Below are 15,568 nucleotides of genomic sequence, written 5' to 3'. Positions count from 1 at the left end.
TCACTCCCGACCCGCAGCCCCTGCCAGCCCAGCCTTTGTATGGAAGTTTCCCCATCAAACTGATGACAAAGGACATCACCAGCAGGGGGCAGCAGAGACTGGCCATAGACTGAGACACGGGGGCTTCTCCCTCCAGGGGGCGCCAGCGCTGGCTCTGGGAGGGGAGTGAGGACTAGTGGTTGGAGCCAGGGGGGGGCTGGGATCCAGGACTCCTGGGTTCTCTCCCTGGCTCTCGGGGGGGCGGGGGGGGAGGGGCTGGGAGCCAGGACTCCTGGGTTCTCATACCGTTTGCCAGCTGACTCTCTCCCCCGACTCTGGGGATAACGGTGGGAAGCCACAGCCAGCGCGGGAGGACGCTGCCAATGGGGGGGGGGGGAGGAGTCTCCGGGGTGCCCCAGGCTTAGCCAAATGATCCCAACGGGGAGAGAAGGGACACTGCGGGGGGGGGGGGCAGAGTCTGTGGGAACAGCCCGGCCCCTGCTTGCGATAGAAACAGATATTTGCTGCTCCCCCCAGCTCAGCTCTCCTGGCTGCTGTAAAGGGTCCCCAAATTAGCGGGGGGGGGGGCGCACAGAACTCGGGGTTGGGTTTCATTCGTCCCCCGGGTCAGAACCACTACTAGAGAGAGAACCCAGGAGTCCTGGCTCCCAGCCCCCACCCCCCCCCACACCTGCTCTAATGATTAGACCCCGTTCCCCTCCCAGAAGAGAACCCAGGAGTCCTGGCTCCCAGCCCCCCCCCACACCTGCTCTAATGACTAGACCCCGTTCCCCTCCCAGAAGAGAACCCAGGAGTCCTGGCTCCCAGCCCCCACGGCACTAAGCACCAGCCCCCCCTCCCCTCCCAGAGCTCGGTGGGGGGGGGGAGAACCCAGGCGTCCGGGAGTGGTGCGGAGCTAGCTGCAGGCTGGGCGGGGCTCCCAGTGACTTTCCCTCCCTGCCCAGCGGGTTCTGGGTCCGGCCCCAGAGACCCCCCCGCCCCCGCCCCACACCAGCGCCATGGCCACCCGCTGGGGCATCTGCTCCGCCGGCAAAATCAGCCACGATTTTCTGGTGGCCCTGAAGACCCTCCCGGCCACGGAGCATCAGGTGGGCGGGGCCGGGCTAGCAGGGGCTGCAGGTCGGGAGTGAGGGGCACTGGCAGGGCTGGGGGGGGGAAGGGCCGGGCTAGCAGGGGCTGCAGGTCGGGAGTGAGGGGCACTGGCAGGGCTGGGGGGGGAAGGGCTGGGCTAGCAGGGGCTGCAGGTCGGGAGTGAGGGGCACCGGCAGGGCCGGGGGGGCAGGGGCTGCAGGTCGGGAGTGAGGGGCACTGGCAGGGCTGGGGGGGGCAGGGGCTGCGGGTCGGGAGTGAGGGGCACCGGCAGGGCTGGGGGGGGCAGGGGCTGCGGGTCGGGAGTGAGGGGCACCGGCAGGGCTGGGGGGGGCAGGGGCTGCGGGTCGGGAGTGAGGGGCACCGGCAGGGCTGGGGGGGGCAGGGGCTGCGGGTCGGGAGTGAGGGGCACCGGCAGGGCTGGGGGGGGCAGGGGCTGCGGGTCGGGAGTGAGGGGCACCGGCAGGGCTGGGGGGGGCAGGGGCTGCGGGTCGGGAGTGAGGGGCACCGGCAGGGCTGGGGGGGGGCAGGGGCTGCGGGTCGGGAGTGAGGGGCACCGGCAGGGCTGGGGGGGGCAGGGGCTGCAGGTCGGGAGTGAGGGGCACCGGCAGGGCTGGGGGGGGCGTCTAGTGGCTCCCAACCCCCTCTACCCACTAGACACCGCTCCGCTCTCAGAAGGGCCGCGGAACCCAGGCGTCCGGGAGCTGCGCAGATCCAGCCCTGCGGTCCAGAGTTCACAGGCTGGACTTTCCCCACCAGCCCCCGCCTCCCCCCCCCGCGGGATCTGGATCTGTTCCAGTTCTGGCACCGAGCCCCTCCCCCCCCGCCCCCTCCCCCGCCAGCCCCAGGCCGTGGCCACCCACTGGGGCACCTGCCAGGCTGGGAAAAGCAGCCAGGGTGGCCTGGTGGCCTTGGGACCCCCCCAGGCGAGGAGGATCGGGGGGGGACGACAGGGGAAATCTGGGGGGGTCCCAGCAGGGGGAGTTCTGGGGGGCCCAGCCCATGGCTCAGAGGGATCCTGGGGGCTGTAGTGGGAGGGGTCTGGGGGAAGACTGAGAATAGACTAATGGGGATCCTGGGGGGGCATTCAAGGGACCCTCCAGAAACAGGGACTCAGGACTCCTGGGTTCCATCCCTGGCTCTGGGAGGGCAGGGGAGGGGGGTCTAGTGGTTAGAGCGGGGGGCTGGGAGCCAGGACGCCTGGGTTCCATCACTGGCTCTGGGAGGGGGGGGTCTAGTGGTTAGAGCAGTGGGGTCTGGGAGTCTGGATGCCTGAGTTCCATCCCTGGCTCTGGGAGGGGAGTGGTGTCTGGTGGTTAGAGCGGGGGGCTGGGAGCCAGGATGCCTGGGTTCTTGGCTCAGTGCTCGCTGACTGGGAGGGGGGTTAGTTCTGGGGGCACCTGGCTGCCTCACCCCCACTTTAACCCTCCCCCCCCCTCCAGGCTGTGGCCATCGCGGCGCGTGACCTCGCCCGGGCTCAGGATTACGCCCAGAAACACGGGATCCCTCGAGCGTACGGGAGCTACGAGGAGCTGGCGCGGGACCCCAACGTGGGTGAGTCCCCCCGGGGACCCCCATGGGACCTGACCCAGAGAGAAACCCCTGGGGGGCAGGACATGGAGCCTTTCCCCTCTATGGGGCACCGGCTCCCACCCGGCCCCAGGGCAGGGACTGGCTGCTCGGGGGGGCGGGCAATGGGGCCCGGGGCCTGTCCCCTCTGGGGACAGTGTGTGTGTCCGGGGATACCCTTGGGGCAGGCTGAGACCCCCGAATGTGGGGACTGATCTGGGAGGGGTGAATGGCAGCACGAGGGATGGCCAGGAGCCAGGACGCCTGGGTTCTCTCCCTGGCTCTGGGAGGGGAGTAGGGACTAGTGGTTGGAGGGGGGGGCGGGGTTGGGAGCCAGGACTCCTGGGTTCCACCCCCATTTCCCACCTCCCGTGGCAGACGTGGTCTACGTGGGGGTCATACACCCCGAGCACCTGCCCGTGGGGCGGCTCTTCCTGGGGGCCGGGAAGTCGGTGCTGCTGGAGAAGCCCCTGGGGATGAACGCGGCGGAGGTGAGGGAGCTGGCGCAGCTGGCCCGGAGCCGCGGGGTCTTCCTGATGGAGGTGAGTGAACCCCCCCCCGAGCCCCCCTGCAGCCCAGCGCCCCCCAGCACCGCCCTGGGGCATCGGGGCCAGGCCTGACCACCAGGGAGAGCGCCCCCTGCCGAGCCCCCCACGTCCCCCCGCAGCCCCCTGCTGAGCCCCCCGCCGAGCCCCCCACCCCCTGCAGCCCAGCGCCCCCCGCCGAGCCCCCCACCCCCCCGCAGCCCAGCGCCCCCCGCTGAGCCCCCTGCAGCCCAGCGCCCCCTGCCGAGCCCCCCACCCCCGCAGCCCAGCGCCCCCTGCTGAGCCCCCCACGTCCCCCCGCAGCCCAGCGCCCCCCCGCTGAGCCCCCCCGTCCCCCCGCAGCCCAGCGCCCCCGCCGAGCCCCCCACCCCCCGCAGCCCAGCGCCCCCGCCGAGCCCCCCACCCCCTGCAGCCCAGCGCCCCCTGCCGAGCCCCCCACGTCCCCCCGCAGCCCTGCGCCCCCCGCTGAGCCCCCTGCAGCCCAGCGCCCCCCGCTGAGCCCCCCACGTCCCCCCGCAGCCCAGCGCCCCCTGCTGAGCCCCCCACCCCCCCGCAGCCCAGCGCCCCCCGCTGAGCCGCCAGCAGCCCATGGGCCCCTGCCGAGCCCCCCACCCCCCGCAGCCCAGCGCCCCCTGCTGAGCCCCCCACGGCCCCCCGCAGGCCTGCGCCGCCCGCCAAGCCCCCCACCCCCTGCAGCCCAGCGCCCCCTGCTGAGCCCCCCACCCCCTGCAGCCCAGCGCCCCCTGCTGAGCCCCCCACCCCTGCACCCCAGCGCCCCCTGCTGAGCCCCCCCCGTCCCCCCGCAGCCCAGCTCCCCCTGCTGAGCCCCCCAGCCCCCTGCAGCCCAGCACCCCCTGCTGAGACCCCCATCCCCCGGCAGCCCAGCGCCCCCCGCTGAGCCCCCCACGTCCCCCCGCAGCCCAGCGCCCCCTGCCGAGCCCCCCACGTCCCCCTGCAGCCCAGCGCCCCCTGCCGAGCCCCCCAGCCCCCTGCAGCCCAGCGCCCCCTGCGGAGCCCCCCAGCCCCCTGCAGCCCAGCGCCCCCTGCCGAGCCCCCCAGCCCCCTGCAGCCCAGTGCCCCCCGCCGAGCCCCCCACATCCCCCCGCAGCCCAGGGCCCCCTGCCGAGCCCCCAGCGTCCCCCTGCAGCCCAGCGCCCCCTGCCGAGCCCCCCACATCCCCCTGCAGCCCAGTGCCCCCTGATGAGCCCCCCGCAGCCCAGCGCCTCCTGCCCACCCTGCACTTACGAGTACGTTTGAAAAGGCCCCGGGTTCACAGTGCCTGGGAAAGCCGCCAGCTCCCTAGTTCAAGCGGGCGTCTGGGGCTGGGGGAATTCGCTCTGCCGTGCAAACCAGGGCAGCTTCGCGAGAGCCGTGCTTGGCCGGCGGGAGAGCTGCGAGGACCCACGTTAGCAGCCCCGGGGGGAGGCAGACGGTCAGTGGACAGGGCAGGAGAAATCTTCCGAAAGAAACGGCTTGTCTAGAAACCGACCCAGAAAGAAACGGTTTTGTCGAAACGACCGTACGCGTCGTTCGCACCTCGCCTTGTCCCGGTGATCGCCCGTTTGGAAAACGGCCAGACCGGCTCAGACCAAAGGTCCATCCAGCCCAGTGTCCTGTCTGCCAGCAGGGGCCAGTGCCAGGTGCCCCAGGGGGAGTGAACAGGACCGGGGATCGTCAAGGGATCCATCCACTTTGCCCATTCCCAGCCTCTGGCAAACAGAGGTAGGGACCCCATCCCTGCCCAGCCTGGCTAATAGCCACTGATGGACCTGTCCTCCATGAACGTATCTAGTTCTCCTTTGAATCCTGTTCTAGTCTTGGCCTTCACAACATCCTGCGGCAGGGAGTTCCGCAGGTTGACTGTGCGCCGTGTGAAGAAATATTTCCTTTCGTTTGTGTTAAACCCGCTGCCTGTTCATTTCATTGGGTGACTCCCTGGTTCTTGTGTTATGAGGAGGAAATAACCCTGAGATGAGGATACGATGACCAGACAGCAAGTGTGAAAAATCGGGACGGGAGTGGAGGGTAATAGGCATCTGTATAAGAAAAAAAACCCAAATATCAGGACTGTCCCTATAAAATCGGGACATCTGCTCACCCTAGACGGGCGACCCAATCTGGGTTTGGTTTGCATATAATATATTGCTCGTGTCACCCTCACAGCAAACGGAAACAAAAGCCACCGGATTCCCGGAGGAAGAAATGCAAAATTCATTCCTGCCATTCAAATAAAACGCAGCCCGACAATCCAGGGCAGGAATGTCAGAAAGGAACCCGGCCGTTAAACTGCCTTTAATTCATTTGCCGCAAACAAAGCGGAGAGAAAAGATTCCGATTCCCCAGGTTGTCCGGTCTGGTTTCCCGGTTTCTTCCCGGGCGTTGCCAGGCGGCGCCCGTGGTTCTTTTGATAACTTCTTTCACTGGCTCAGACTTGAAACAAGGATCGCTTGGCTACTAGCCGAACCAGATCGAAGGCGGCACGCGAGCTGATTTTCAGTGGCACTCACACTGCCCAGGTCCTGGCCACCGGGCCGGGGGGCTCTGCATGTTAATTTAATTTGAAATGAAGCTTCTTAAACATTTTAAAAACCTGATTTACTTTCCATACAACAATAGTTTAGTTCTATATCATAGACTTCTAGAAAGAGACCTTCGAAAAACGTTCACATGTATGACCGGCGCGCGAACCCTTAAATCAGAGCGAATAACTGAAGACTCGGCCCAGCACTTCTGAAAGGCTGCCGACCCCCGATCTAGTCTGACCTCCTGCACAACGCAGGCCACAGAATCTCACCCACCCACTCCTGGAACAAACCCCTGACCTAGGTCTGAGTTATTGAAGTCCTCAAATCGTGGTTTGAAGACCTCAAGCTGCAGAGAATCCTCCAGCCAGTGACTCGTGCCCCACGCTGCAGAGGAAGGCGAAGAACCTCCAGGGCCTCTGCCAATCTGCCCTGGAGGAAAATTCCTTCCCGACCCCAAATATGGTGATCAGCTAAACCCTGAGCATGTGGGCAAGACTCACCAGCCAGCACCCGGGAAAGAATTCTCTGTAGTAACTCAGATCCCACCCATCTACCATCCCATCACAGATCTCTTCTCCTTATGGGGGTAAAACAGTTATGGGGACCAGGGCTTTGGACGGGGCTAAGATCTACCCGCGCGGTGCCCCTCCGGTACTGCCTTGCGGTGTTACCGGGGCCCGTCTGCAGGGCGGCGGTGTGGCCCCCTCTGTAACGTGTCGCCCTTCGACACCTTGAGCTCACACCTAAGGCTCCGGCCGCCCAAAGGAGGTTCCGGTTCGCAAGAGGAGCCGGCTTCTGGCCGCGCCCGAGTACAGATCCCGTTAGTGGTTTACGCGGCACGAGGGAGCTGAGCGGGGGGTGGGGGGGAGTGCGAATGGGGGAGTCTCTGGACCTGGCCCGGCGCCCCCAGGACCCACTCCCCTGTGTGTGTGTGTGTGTCCCCCCCGCCAGGCGTACTGGACCCGATTTTTCCCAGCCTCGGAGCGGCTCCACTCCCTGCTCTCCCAGGGAGCGCTGGGGGAGGTGAAGGTGGTGAGGGCCGAGTTCGGGGCGCCCCTCTCGGGCTGCCCCCGGATGGTGCAGAAGGAGCTGGGGGGCGGCGCCCTGCTGGACATCGGCTGCTACTGCGTCCAGTTCGCCACCATGATCTTCGGGGAGAGACCGGAGTCCGTCCTCGCCTCGGGCTTCCTGCACCCCACTGGTAACAGGGGCTGCGGGTCGGGAGTGAGGGGCACCGGCAGGGCTGGGGGGGGGCAGGGCTGGGCTAGCAGGGGCTGCGGGTCGGGAGTGAGGGGCACCGGCAGGCCCGGGGCGCGCCAGGGCTGGGCTAGCAGGGGCTGCGGGTCGGGAGTGAGTGGCACCGGTGGGGCTGGGGGGGCAGGGCTGGGCTAGCAGGGGCTGCGGGTAGCGCGTGAGGGGCACCGGCAGGGCGGGGGGGGCAGGGCTGGGCTAGCAGGGGCTGCGGGTCGGGAGTGAGGGGCACCGGCAGGGCGGGGGGGGCAGGGCTGGGCTAGCAGGGGCTGCGGGTCGGGAGTGAGGGGCACCGGCAGGGCGGGGGGGCAGGGCTGGGCTAGCAGGGGCTGCGGGTCGGGAGTGAGGGGCACCGGCGGGGCTGGGGGGCGCAGGGCTGGGCTAGCAGGGGCTGCGGGTCGGGAGTGAGGGGCACCGGCAGGGCGGGGGGGGGGCAGGGCTGGGCTAGCAGGGGCTGCGGGTCGGGAGTGAGGGGCACCGGCAGGGCGGGGGGGGCAGGGCTGGGCTAGCAGGGGCTGCGGGTCGGGAGTGAGGGGCACCGGCAGGGCGGGGGGGGGCAGGGCTGGGCTAGCAGGGGCTGCGGGTCGGGAGTGAGGGGCACCGGCAGGGCGGGGGGGGGGCAGGGCTGGGCTAGCAGGGGCTGCGGGTCGGGAGTGAGGGGCACCGGCGGGGCTGGTTCTACGCTCCCATCCTGTTCTCTCCTTCCCAGGCGTTGATGAAACGTCGTCCATCATCCTGAACTACCGGGGAAGGCGCCAGGCCGTGATCACCTGCTCCATGCTGACCTGGCTGCCCAACCAGGCCGCCATCAGCGGCACCAAGGGCATCATCCAGGTGCCTGAGGGGGGAAACTGAGGCACGCAGAGGGCTGGGGACTCCGCAGCGTGGGACAGAACCCAGGAGTCCTGGCTCCCAGCCCCACCCCCCCGCTCTAACCACTGGATTCGTTGTTCCCCTGGCAGCTCCCGTCCGAGTTGTGGAGCCCGACTGAGCTGGTGGTGAACGGGCAGCACGAGGAGTTCTCCCTGCCCCCCCCGTCCCAGCCCCATAACTTTCCCAAAAGCACCGGGCTTCGTTACGAGGCCCAGCACGTGCGCCAGTGTCTGCTGAAAGGTAACCAGGGTGCTCCCCCCACTGCTGGGGGGAAGGTCGCAGCGCCCGGCGTGTCCAGTGGGGGGCACTGCTGGGGGGAAGGTCCCAGCGCCCGGCGTATCCAGCGGGGGGGCACTGCTGGGGGGAAGGTCGCAGCGCCCGGCGTGTCCAGCGGGGGGGCACTGCTGGGGGGAAGGTCGCAGCGCCCGGCGTGTCCAGCGGGGGGGCCCTGCTGGGGGGAAGGTCGCAGCGCCCGGCGGAGCCAGCGGGGGGGCACTGCTGGGGGGAAGGTCGCAGCGCCCGGCGTGTCCAGCGGGGGGCACTGCTGGGGGGAAGGTCGCAGTGCCCGGCGTGTCCAGTGGGGGGGCACTGCTGGGGGGAAGGTCGCAGCGCCTGGCGTGTCCGGCGGGGGGCACTGCTGGGGGGAAGGTCCCCAGCGCAGCTGGGGAAGTGCTGGAGTCCTCAACTGGGGGCACTGCTCCGGGGAGGCTCGCAGCACCTCCCGTACTGACACCCCTCCCCCCACCCCCCAGGCCTGAAGGAAAGCCCCATGGTGAGCTTGGCTCACTCCGAGCTGGTGGCCTCCATCCTGGACGAGGTGCGGCGGCAGGTGGGGGTGACGTACAGCCAGGATCGGGCCTGACCCCCGCTGCCCGGGCATGGGCGACGGGGCCGGGAAGCCCGGTGTTTTGGATGCGATTGGAGGGTGCAAGGAGCAGCCGCGGGGAGGTAACAGGTCTCGGCTGCTGTGTGGCCTTTGACGTGGTGCCGGGCGACGCGGTGGTTAAAAAAAACCCTGAGGACACTGGAAAATGAGCCCATGAAATGGATTAAAACCCGGCTAACGGAGCGTCCCGACTGCGTCCCTGTGCCTGGGGCAGCGCCATGGAGCGGGGGCGTTTCCTGCGGGGTCCTGGGCCCGGTGTAAGAAGCGGGAAGGATCCCGCTATTGTGGGGAACTTTCCTGGCTCCTACCCGCCCCGGTGGGATTGGCTGGTGAAAGGATCTGAGTCCTCGCTCCCACTCCCTTTACCCAGAGGCCTGCCTGACCCCGAGGGCTCCCCTTCCTCCTTCCCGTGCGGCAGAGTCCTCGTAACCCCGGCAAGGCTGGGCCCCGGATCCCTGGGGGCTCGACCCCCAGTCTTGTCGTGGTCACTTAGGACAGGGGCGAGGGTGTCCCCACTCCGGGGCTCTCTCTTTGCACCGGATGCTTCCCGGACCCACTGATCATTACGTAGAGTTCAGAGCACCTACAGTTTATGAAACAGCAGCTCATACAAAATAAAGCAAAGATGGGGAAGGTTAAAGGAAACCCCGTCACCCCGCTCTGGGGCAGGGGGACGTCACAACCAGCGTCTCTGGGATGTCAGGGCCGTTCAGTCTGTTCCTCACACGGCCCAGGCCCTGGCGGGGCTGCAGGGACGCTGCGGCTCGGACCCTCGCTCTGGCGGTGGCCACACACCCTCAGGCTCGGGGTGGCAGGACCCTTCTTCCCAGCGTCGCCCCCGCCCCGTCGGGGTTACGATCCCCCTCCAAGTCTGGCCTGCAGGGCCCCAAGGGTGGGGGCGTCTCCCTGCGCTGGGCCCACTGCCCAGGGTCTCCCTCGCTCTCCCCAGCCGCTCACTGCACCCGGCTCCGGACAGCTCCAGCTCCAGCTCCAGCTCCACCCTGCCTCGGCTCCAGCTCCTTGGGCTGCTCCTCTGGCCCCGCTGGCTCTGGTTGCTGCAGCTCTGCTCCCAGCACAGGGCTGCTCCCTGGGCTGCGTCTGGGACTCTGCTCCCAGCACTGACCTGCTCCCTGGGCTGCTTTTCTGGCCCCGCTGGATCCGGCCCAGCTCCACTCCCCGGCCCAGCTCGGCCCCCCTCTGTCTGACCCAGGCAATCCCAGCTCACACGGAGGAGGGGACCCCCCCCGGCCTCCTGACTCCCCGATTAGCCCGTCCTGTTCCTGGGGACTGTGAGTCTCAGGGTCCTGATTTCCCATCCACCCGTCCCCTTCCTGGTGCCACTGAGTGTTAGGAAGGGGGCGAGAGTCCCCTGCCACCTGCGCTAGTTCCCAGCTTTTATCGACACCAGAACATCGTCCCCGGTCACGTTTCCCGCGGCCACACGATGGGGGAGTGGGGGGGGGGGGAGTGACGCCGGGGCAGGGACACGGAGCCAGGGGGTCGCTGGGGGCGTTTTCCTAGGGCGACGTGTCCGTGCGGGAGCAGGGGACGCCGGCCGGCCGCAGGCCCGGGCTGGGGGTCGCCCCCCTGGGCAGCCGGGACAGATTTGGGGTGGGGGGGAGGGGAGGACCCAGCCGCACCCGGGGCTGACGGGGGATCCCCGCCTGGGAGCAGGGAGGGGGTTTGGCCTCTGGATCCGGCCCGGGGGCGACGCTGCGCCCAGCTCTGGGGGCTGCAGGGCCGGGGGAGGGGCGGGGGGCAGTCTGGACTGAGGAGCCCCTCGGGTGGGGGAGGGGCGTTTTGGGGTCCCACTTCCTGTGACCCCTTCGCTGTGGGATTATTTGGTGTGGGGGGGGGGGTCTCCCCTCATTTACATAAGAGAATATCAGGAGGTGGGCGGGGCTTGATTGGGCCCCGCCCCTTTCGGCGGGTTTGTCACCACTTCCGGTTTGGGTGCCCAACATGGCGGCGTTCTGGACGGCTACCGAGGTCACTTCCGGTCTGGGTCTGCCTCTGGTTCCCCTGGTTGCGGTCTCCTTCTACGTCACTTCCGCCCTTCCTCAGCCTACGTCACTTCCGTCGACGCGGAGCCCTTAATGGCGGCCCCGGAGCCGCCTTCACTTCCCGCCCGTCCCGCGCTCACTTCCGCCCCTGCGCGCCGGAAGGGGAGACCCCGCGGCCTGTGCGAGGCGGAGCCTCTTTCCCGTGCGGCCGGCGAGCATGGCGGAGTTCAAGGTGCGCGCGGGGCCCGAACCCCCCCCCCCCGGGGCCTGTGGGGGCCCCCCCCGGGGCGGGGCACGTGGGGGGCGGACATGGGGGCAGCCTCGGGGCGGGCGGGGGGCAAAGGGGGGGATGGAGCTGGGGGGTGTGGGGTGGGAGGAGGAGCTGGGGGGCCCTGGGGCGGGGGGGTGGATGGGGTGGAGGGGCAGGGGAGCTGGGGGGGGCCCTGGGGCAGGGTGGAGGGGCAGGGGAGCTGGGGGGGGCCCTGGGGCAGGGTGGAGGGGGAGGGGAGCTGGGGGGGGCCCTGGGGCAGGGTGGAGGGGCAGGGGAGCTGGGGGGGGGCCCTGGGGCAGGGGGGAGGGGGAGGGGAGCTGGGGGGGGCCCTGGGGCAGGGTGGAGGGGCAGGGGAGCTGGGGGCTGAAACGGTGCTGAGGGGTTGGGGGGGGCCCTGGGGTGTGGGGGAGACGATCGGGTTGGGCAGAAAGAAGCGGGGGGGGGGGTTAAGTGGAACTTCCACTTTGTGAGAAGCGAGACTCCTGTAGTGGTACGTCGAGCCCCCCAGTGGGATCCTAGTGCTGGGGGGGGGGGGAGAAGGGTGCCAGCCCCCCCCCCAGTGGCGGGACCCCAGAGCTGGCTGGCGCCTCCCCAGCACGAGCACCCCCTGGTCACCCAATGAGGTGGGACCTTGGACCCCCCAAACCAATGACCTTCCTCCCCGTTCACCCCTCTCCCCCCAGGTTCTGGTCATCGATGGACGCGGCCACCTTTTGGGGCGCCTGGCGGCCATGGTGGCCAAGCAGGTCCTGCTGGGTGAGTGTTGCTGGGGGGGGGCGCCCCCCAAGCCTGGGAACCCCTCCCCCCGCCTGGGTCCTGCTCCGGTGGAGGGGGTCTGTGATGATGCTCTCGGTGTTCGAGTCTCACGACCGTGAGAACACCCCGTCCATGCACTACCATCTGAGACTGCTCCCCGAGGGGCCAGGACGCCTGGGTTCTCTCCCCGGCTTTGGGAGGGGAGCGGGGTCTAGCGGGGGGAGGCAGGATTCCTGGGTTCTCTCCCTGGCTCTGGTAGAGGAGCAGGGTCTAGTGGGTAGAGTGTGGGGGGGAGGCAGGACTCCTGGGTTCACTCCCTGGCTCTGGAAGGGGAGTGGGGTCTAGCAGGGGGTTGGGAGCCAGGACTCCTGGGTTCCCTAGATCCATGCCCCCTTGCTAAGGGTGGGTCTCCGGACCCTGCTATTAAATGCTCCAGTCTCCTCTGCCTCTCCTACCGCCCCCGGCCTGAGTCCACGGCGACGGGCTCCATTCCCCATCGTTTGCGTGGCAAGACCCCAGCTCAGCCGCTGACCCCCGGCAGCGCTGGGCCTGCGTGGCCTGGACCCCCCCCCCCGAGTCGCTGGGCCCGGGCTCCCCACTGGCCGCGTGGCCCCGTTAACGTCCCGCTCTGCCTTCCTCCCAGGGCGCAAGGTGGTGGTGGTGAGATGTGAGGGCATCAACATCTCCGGGAACTTCTACCGCAACAAACGTGAGTGCCGGGAGCCAGGACACCTGGGTTCTCTCCCAGTGCTGGGGTGGTGGAGGGGGGGTGGTTAAAGCAGGGGGAGCTGGGAGCCAGGACTCCTGGGTCCTTTTCTGATCCACCTTTTCCCTTGCAGTTTGGGTACTGGGCTGCCTGCCACCAGTTCCTCCTCCACGTTGTCTGTTGCAGGCAGAGAGCTCTCCCCGGGAAGGGGGCAGTGCCCCACAGTATTATGGTGGTGTCAGGGGCTGTACAGATTTCCCCCCCCAGCACCTGGGGTGCGGGACCCCTCTATGGAACTGAGCGCTACACAGACCCAGGCAGAGACAGACCCTGTCCTGATTGGCTTACGAGCTCTGTACCCTGAGGGTGGGAGGGGAAACCGAGGCCCAGGGAGGGGGGCCTGGGACCCAGGCGTCCGGGAGAATCGCTGACCCCGCCCCGCTCTCGTTCCAGTGAAGTACCTGGCCTTCCTCCGCAAGCGCATGAACACCAACCCGTCCCGCGGGCCCTACCACTTCCGCGCCCCCAGCCGCATCTTCTGGCGCACGGTCCGAGGTAACGACCCCCAGCGCTTGGGGACAGTACAGGGGGGACTGATGTTCTCTGGGGGGCTGAGACCCACAGCACAGGGCACCTGGGCCACACCATGATCCATCCATCTGCTATGGGCCCTGGGGGGGCAGAGACCCCCCAGTGCAGTGTGTCCCGCCACGCCCCTGTGGAGCCTGGGGGGGGCAGAGACCCCCAGTGCAGTGTGTCCTGGGGGGGGGCAGAGACCCCCCCAGTGCAGTGTGTCCCCGCCACGCCCCTGTGGAGCCTGGGGGGGGGCAGAGACCCCCAGTGCGGTGTGTCCCCGCCACGCCCCTGTGGAGCCTGGGGGGCAGAGGCCCCCAGTGCGGTGTGTCCCCGCCACGCCCCTGTGGAGCCTGGGGGGCAGAGGCCCCCAGTGCGGTGTGTCCCGGCCACGCCCCTGTGGAGCCTGGGGGGCAGAGGCCCCCAGTGTGGTGTGTCCCGGCCACGCCCCTGTGGAGCCTGGGGGGGGCAGAGACCCCCCAGTGCAGGGTGTCCCGGCCACGCCCCTATGGAGCCTGGGGGGGGGCAGAGACCCCCAGTGCAGGGTGTCCCCGCCACGCCCCTGTGGAGCCTGGGGGGCAGAGGCCCCCAGTGCGGTGTGTCCCCGCCACGCCCCTGTGGAGCCTGGGGGGCAGAGGCCCCCAGTGCGGTGTGTCCCGGCCACGCCCCTATAGAGCCTGGGGGGGCAGAGGCCCACAGCGCAGTGCGTCATGGCCGCAGCCATGGTCTCCTCTCCCTGCAGGGATGCTGCCCCACAAGACCAAGCGAGGCCAGGCCGCCCTGGAGAGACTGAAGGTCTTTGATGGGATTCCGCCCCCCTACGACAAGGTAACGGTGCCCCCTGGGGGCCGGGGGGGGGGCTGGTGGGGCCCCGTGTCCATGATGTTCCATCTACCTACATTGTTTGATGCTGGATGAGAAAAATCTTGACCCTGAGACACGCCAGACACACTCCTCTGCCCTGCACCCCGGCTCCTTCGTACCCGTAACCCTCTCCTCTCCCCCCACGCAGAGGAAACGGATGGTGGTACCCGCTGCTCTGAAAGTCGTACGCCTGAAGCCGACGCGCAAGGTACGTCCCTCCCAGAGCCCCCTTTCCGCGCGGGAGCAGGGGCGGGAGGTTGAAAGCAGATCGAAGGCGGCACCGTCATGAGGCAGGAAGTTCCACTGCCCGTCAGAACCAAGGCAAAACTCGGGGGGAGTCATTAACCCATGGGACTACTTGCCACGTGATACCAGGGCAAACTCCCAGGCAATAAATTCATTTGCCAGTGAGGGGAACTGGTGGCCACATGATATTGGAGACCCCATTACCTCTGATGAATGGCTGTTTATTAGGCCGTGTGGTGTTAACCTGTGGGACTACTTGCCACATGATTCCTTGGTCTTTGATATCATGGGGCAGCTAGCGACCAGTCGTGGAACGGCCTTGTTGAGTGCCGGTGCCATCTGTCTAATGATGCCCTGGCCACACCCAGCCGGCAGCTGTGCCCTACCCTGCGCCGGGAGCTGGCACCTCGGGCGGTCGGTGATGCTAACTCACTTCTCTTTGAGTCTCACGACCATGAGACAACCTCCTACATGCACTACCATCTGAGACCACCTGGGGGCACTGCACAGCCTGGCTTAGTTGGGATCCTGCAGGAAGGGGGCTGCTGGGTTAGAGCGGGGGGGGGGGGCGGGAGCCAGGACTCCTGGGTTCTCTCCTGACCCGTCTCTCCCCTGCAGTTCGCCTTCCTGGGGCGCCTGGCCCATGAGGTTGGCTGGAAGTACCAAGCCATCACCTCAACCCTGGAGGAGAAACGCAAGGAGAAGGCCAAGCTGCATTACAACAAGAAGAAGAAGCTGACGGTGAGTGTCCCTGGGGGGGGTCATGGGGCCTCAAACAGCCCCCCTTTGAGAGGAGCCGCGTCTCAGCACTGGCCGGGGGGGGGTCCCCACATAGCCAGCTCCATGCACTGCCCCCGAGGTGGCTGCATCTCAGCACCGGGCGAGGGCTCCCCATATGACCAGCCCCAGTGCCCCACCCCAGAGGCGCCGCATTCCAGCGCCGGGTCCCCGTATACCCCCCCCTCCCCACACACACACACGCAGGGGGCTGGGCTCATTTCATGGGGGTCTGATTCCTCTTCCCGGGGCGTCTCTTCCAGAAACTGCGGAAGCAGGCGGAGAAGAACGTGGAAGGCAAGATCGCCAGGTACACGGACGTGCTGAAGCAGTTCGGGATCTTGGTCTGAGCCGGGAACCTCAATAAAACCAGCCCCTCCACTTCCCCCCCGGCCCCAGCGTGTGTCTTTCCCGGGGCCCAGCTCCGGCCGCCTGGCTTGGGCAGCCGGGACGCTCCGGGGCTCGGCCGGGCCGATGAAATCCCCGTCCCGCGGCGCACGGGGCAGAGAACGAACCCGCGGCTGAGCGGCCCTGGGCTGGAAATCCACCGCGTGGGCGGCAGAGCCGACGGCGGCTCCCCGGCGCTGTTCGCCTTCCAGCTGCCGGCTTTCTCGCCCGTCCGGTGCCGGTGGCT

At 68.3% G+C, this 15,568-nt stretch overlaps 2 protein-coding genes and 3 non-coding genes across 5 annotated transcripts; all 5 read left to right on the top strand.

The window, feature by feature from the left end:
- Positions 1-944: 944 nt before the first annotated feature.
- Positions 945-8,921, top strand: LOC123349757 (trans-1,2-dihydrobenzene-1,2-diol dehydrogenase-like). Its single transcript, XM_044987930.1, has 7 exons — positions 945-1,088; positions 2,532-2,643; positions 3,037-3,200; positions 6,680-6,929; positions 7,689-7,813; positions 7,942-8,092; positions 8,605-8,921. The coding sequence occupies exons 1-7, from the start codon at positions 999-1,001 to the stop codon at positions 8,712-8,714; spliced, it is 1,002 nt and encodes a 333-aa protein (XP_044843865.1). The 5' UTR covers positions 945-998; the 3' UTR covers positions 8,715-8,921.
- Positions 8,922-10,885: 1,964 nt separating this feature from the next.
- RPL13A (ribosomal protein L13a) lies at positions 10,886-15,320 on the top strand. Its single transcript, XM_044988788.1, has 8 exons — positions 10,886-10,973; positions 11,696-11,768; positions 12,412-12,477; positions 12,928-13,029; positions 13,790-13,875; positions 14,060-14,119; positions 14,776-14,898; positions 15,198-15,320. The coding sequence occupies exons 1-8, from the start codon at positions 10,959-10,961 to the stop codon at positions 15,282-15,284; spliced, it is 612 nt and encodes a 203-aa protein (XP_044844723.1). The 5' UTR covers positions 10,886-10,958; the 3' UTR covers positions 15,285-15,320.
- LOC123350697 lies at positions 11,843-11,922 on the top strand. The gene has a single exon (XR_006573804.1). It is a non-coding gene; the product is annotated as a small nucleolar RNA Z195/SNORD33/SNORD32 family (small nucleolar RNA).
- Positions 13,920-13,989, top strand: LOC123350687. Its single transcript, XR_006573795.1, has one exon. It is a non-coding gene; the product is annotated as a small nucleolar RNA SNORD34 (small nucleolar RNA).
- Positions 14,569-14,650, top strand: LOC123350696. The gene has a single exon (XR_006573803.1). It is a non-coding gene; the product is annotated as a small nucleolar RNA Z195/SNORD33/SNORD32 family (small nucleolar RNA).
- Positions 15,321-15,568: the final 248 nt, after the last annotated feature.

Source organism: Mauremys mutica, chromosome 15 (genome assembly GCF_020497125.1).
Source record: "Mauremys mutica isolate MM-2020 ecotype Southern chromosome 15, ASM2049712v1, whole genome shotgun sequence".
Lineage (NCBI taxonomy): Eukaryota > Metazoa > Chordata > Testudines > Geoemydidae > Mauremys > Mauremys mutica.
Note: the sequence above shows the minus strand (reverse complement) of the source record. Positions and strands in the feature narration are given on the sequence as shown.

Coding starts and splice junctions, on each gene's coding strand:
- LOC123349757 (XM_044987930.1), top strand. CDS start 999: ATGGCCACCCGCTGGGGCATCTGCTCCGCCGGCAAAATCAGCCACGAT. Junction 6,930..7,688: donor GGGCTTCCTGCACCCCACTG/GTAACAGGGGCT, acceptor TCTCCTTCCCAG/GCGTTGATGAAACGTCGTCC. Junction 8,093..8,604: donor GCGCCAGTGTCTGCTGAAAG/GTAACCAGGGTG, acceptor CCCACCCCCCAG/GCCTGAAGGAAAGCCCCATG.
- RPL13A (XM_044988788.1), top strand. Junction 12,478..12,927: donor GAACTTCTACCGCAACAAAC/GTGAGTGCCGGG, acceptor CTCTCGTTCCAG/TGAAGTACCTGGCCTTCCTC. Junction 13,876..14,059: donor TTCCGCCCCCCTACGACAAG/GTAACGGTGCCC, acceptor CCCCCCACGCAG/AGGAAACGGATGGTGGTACC.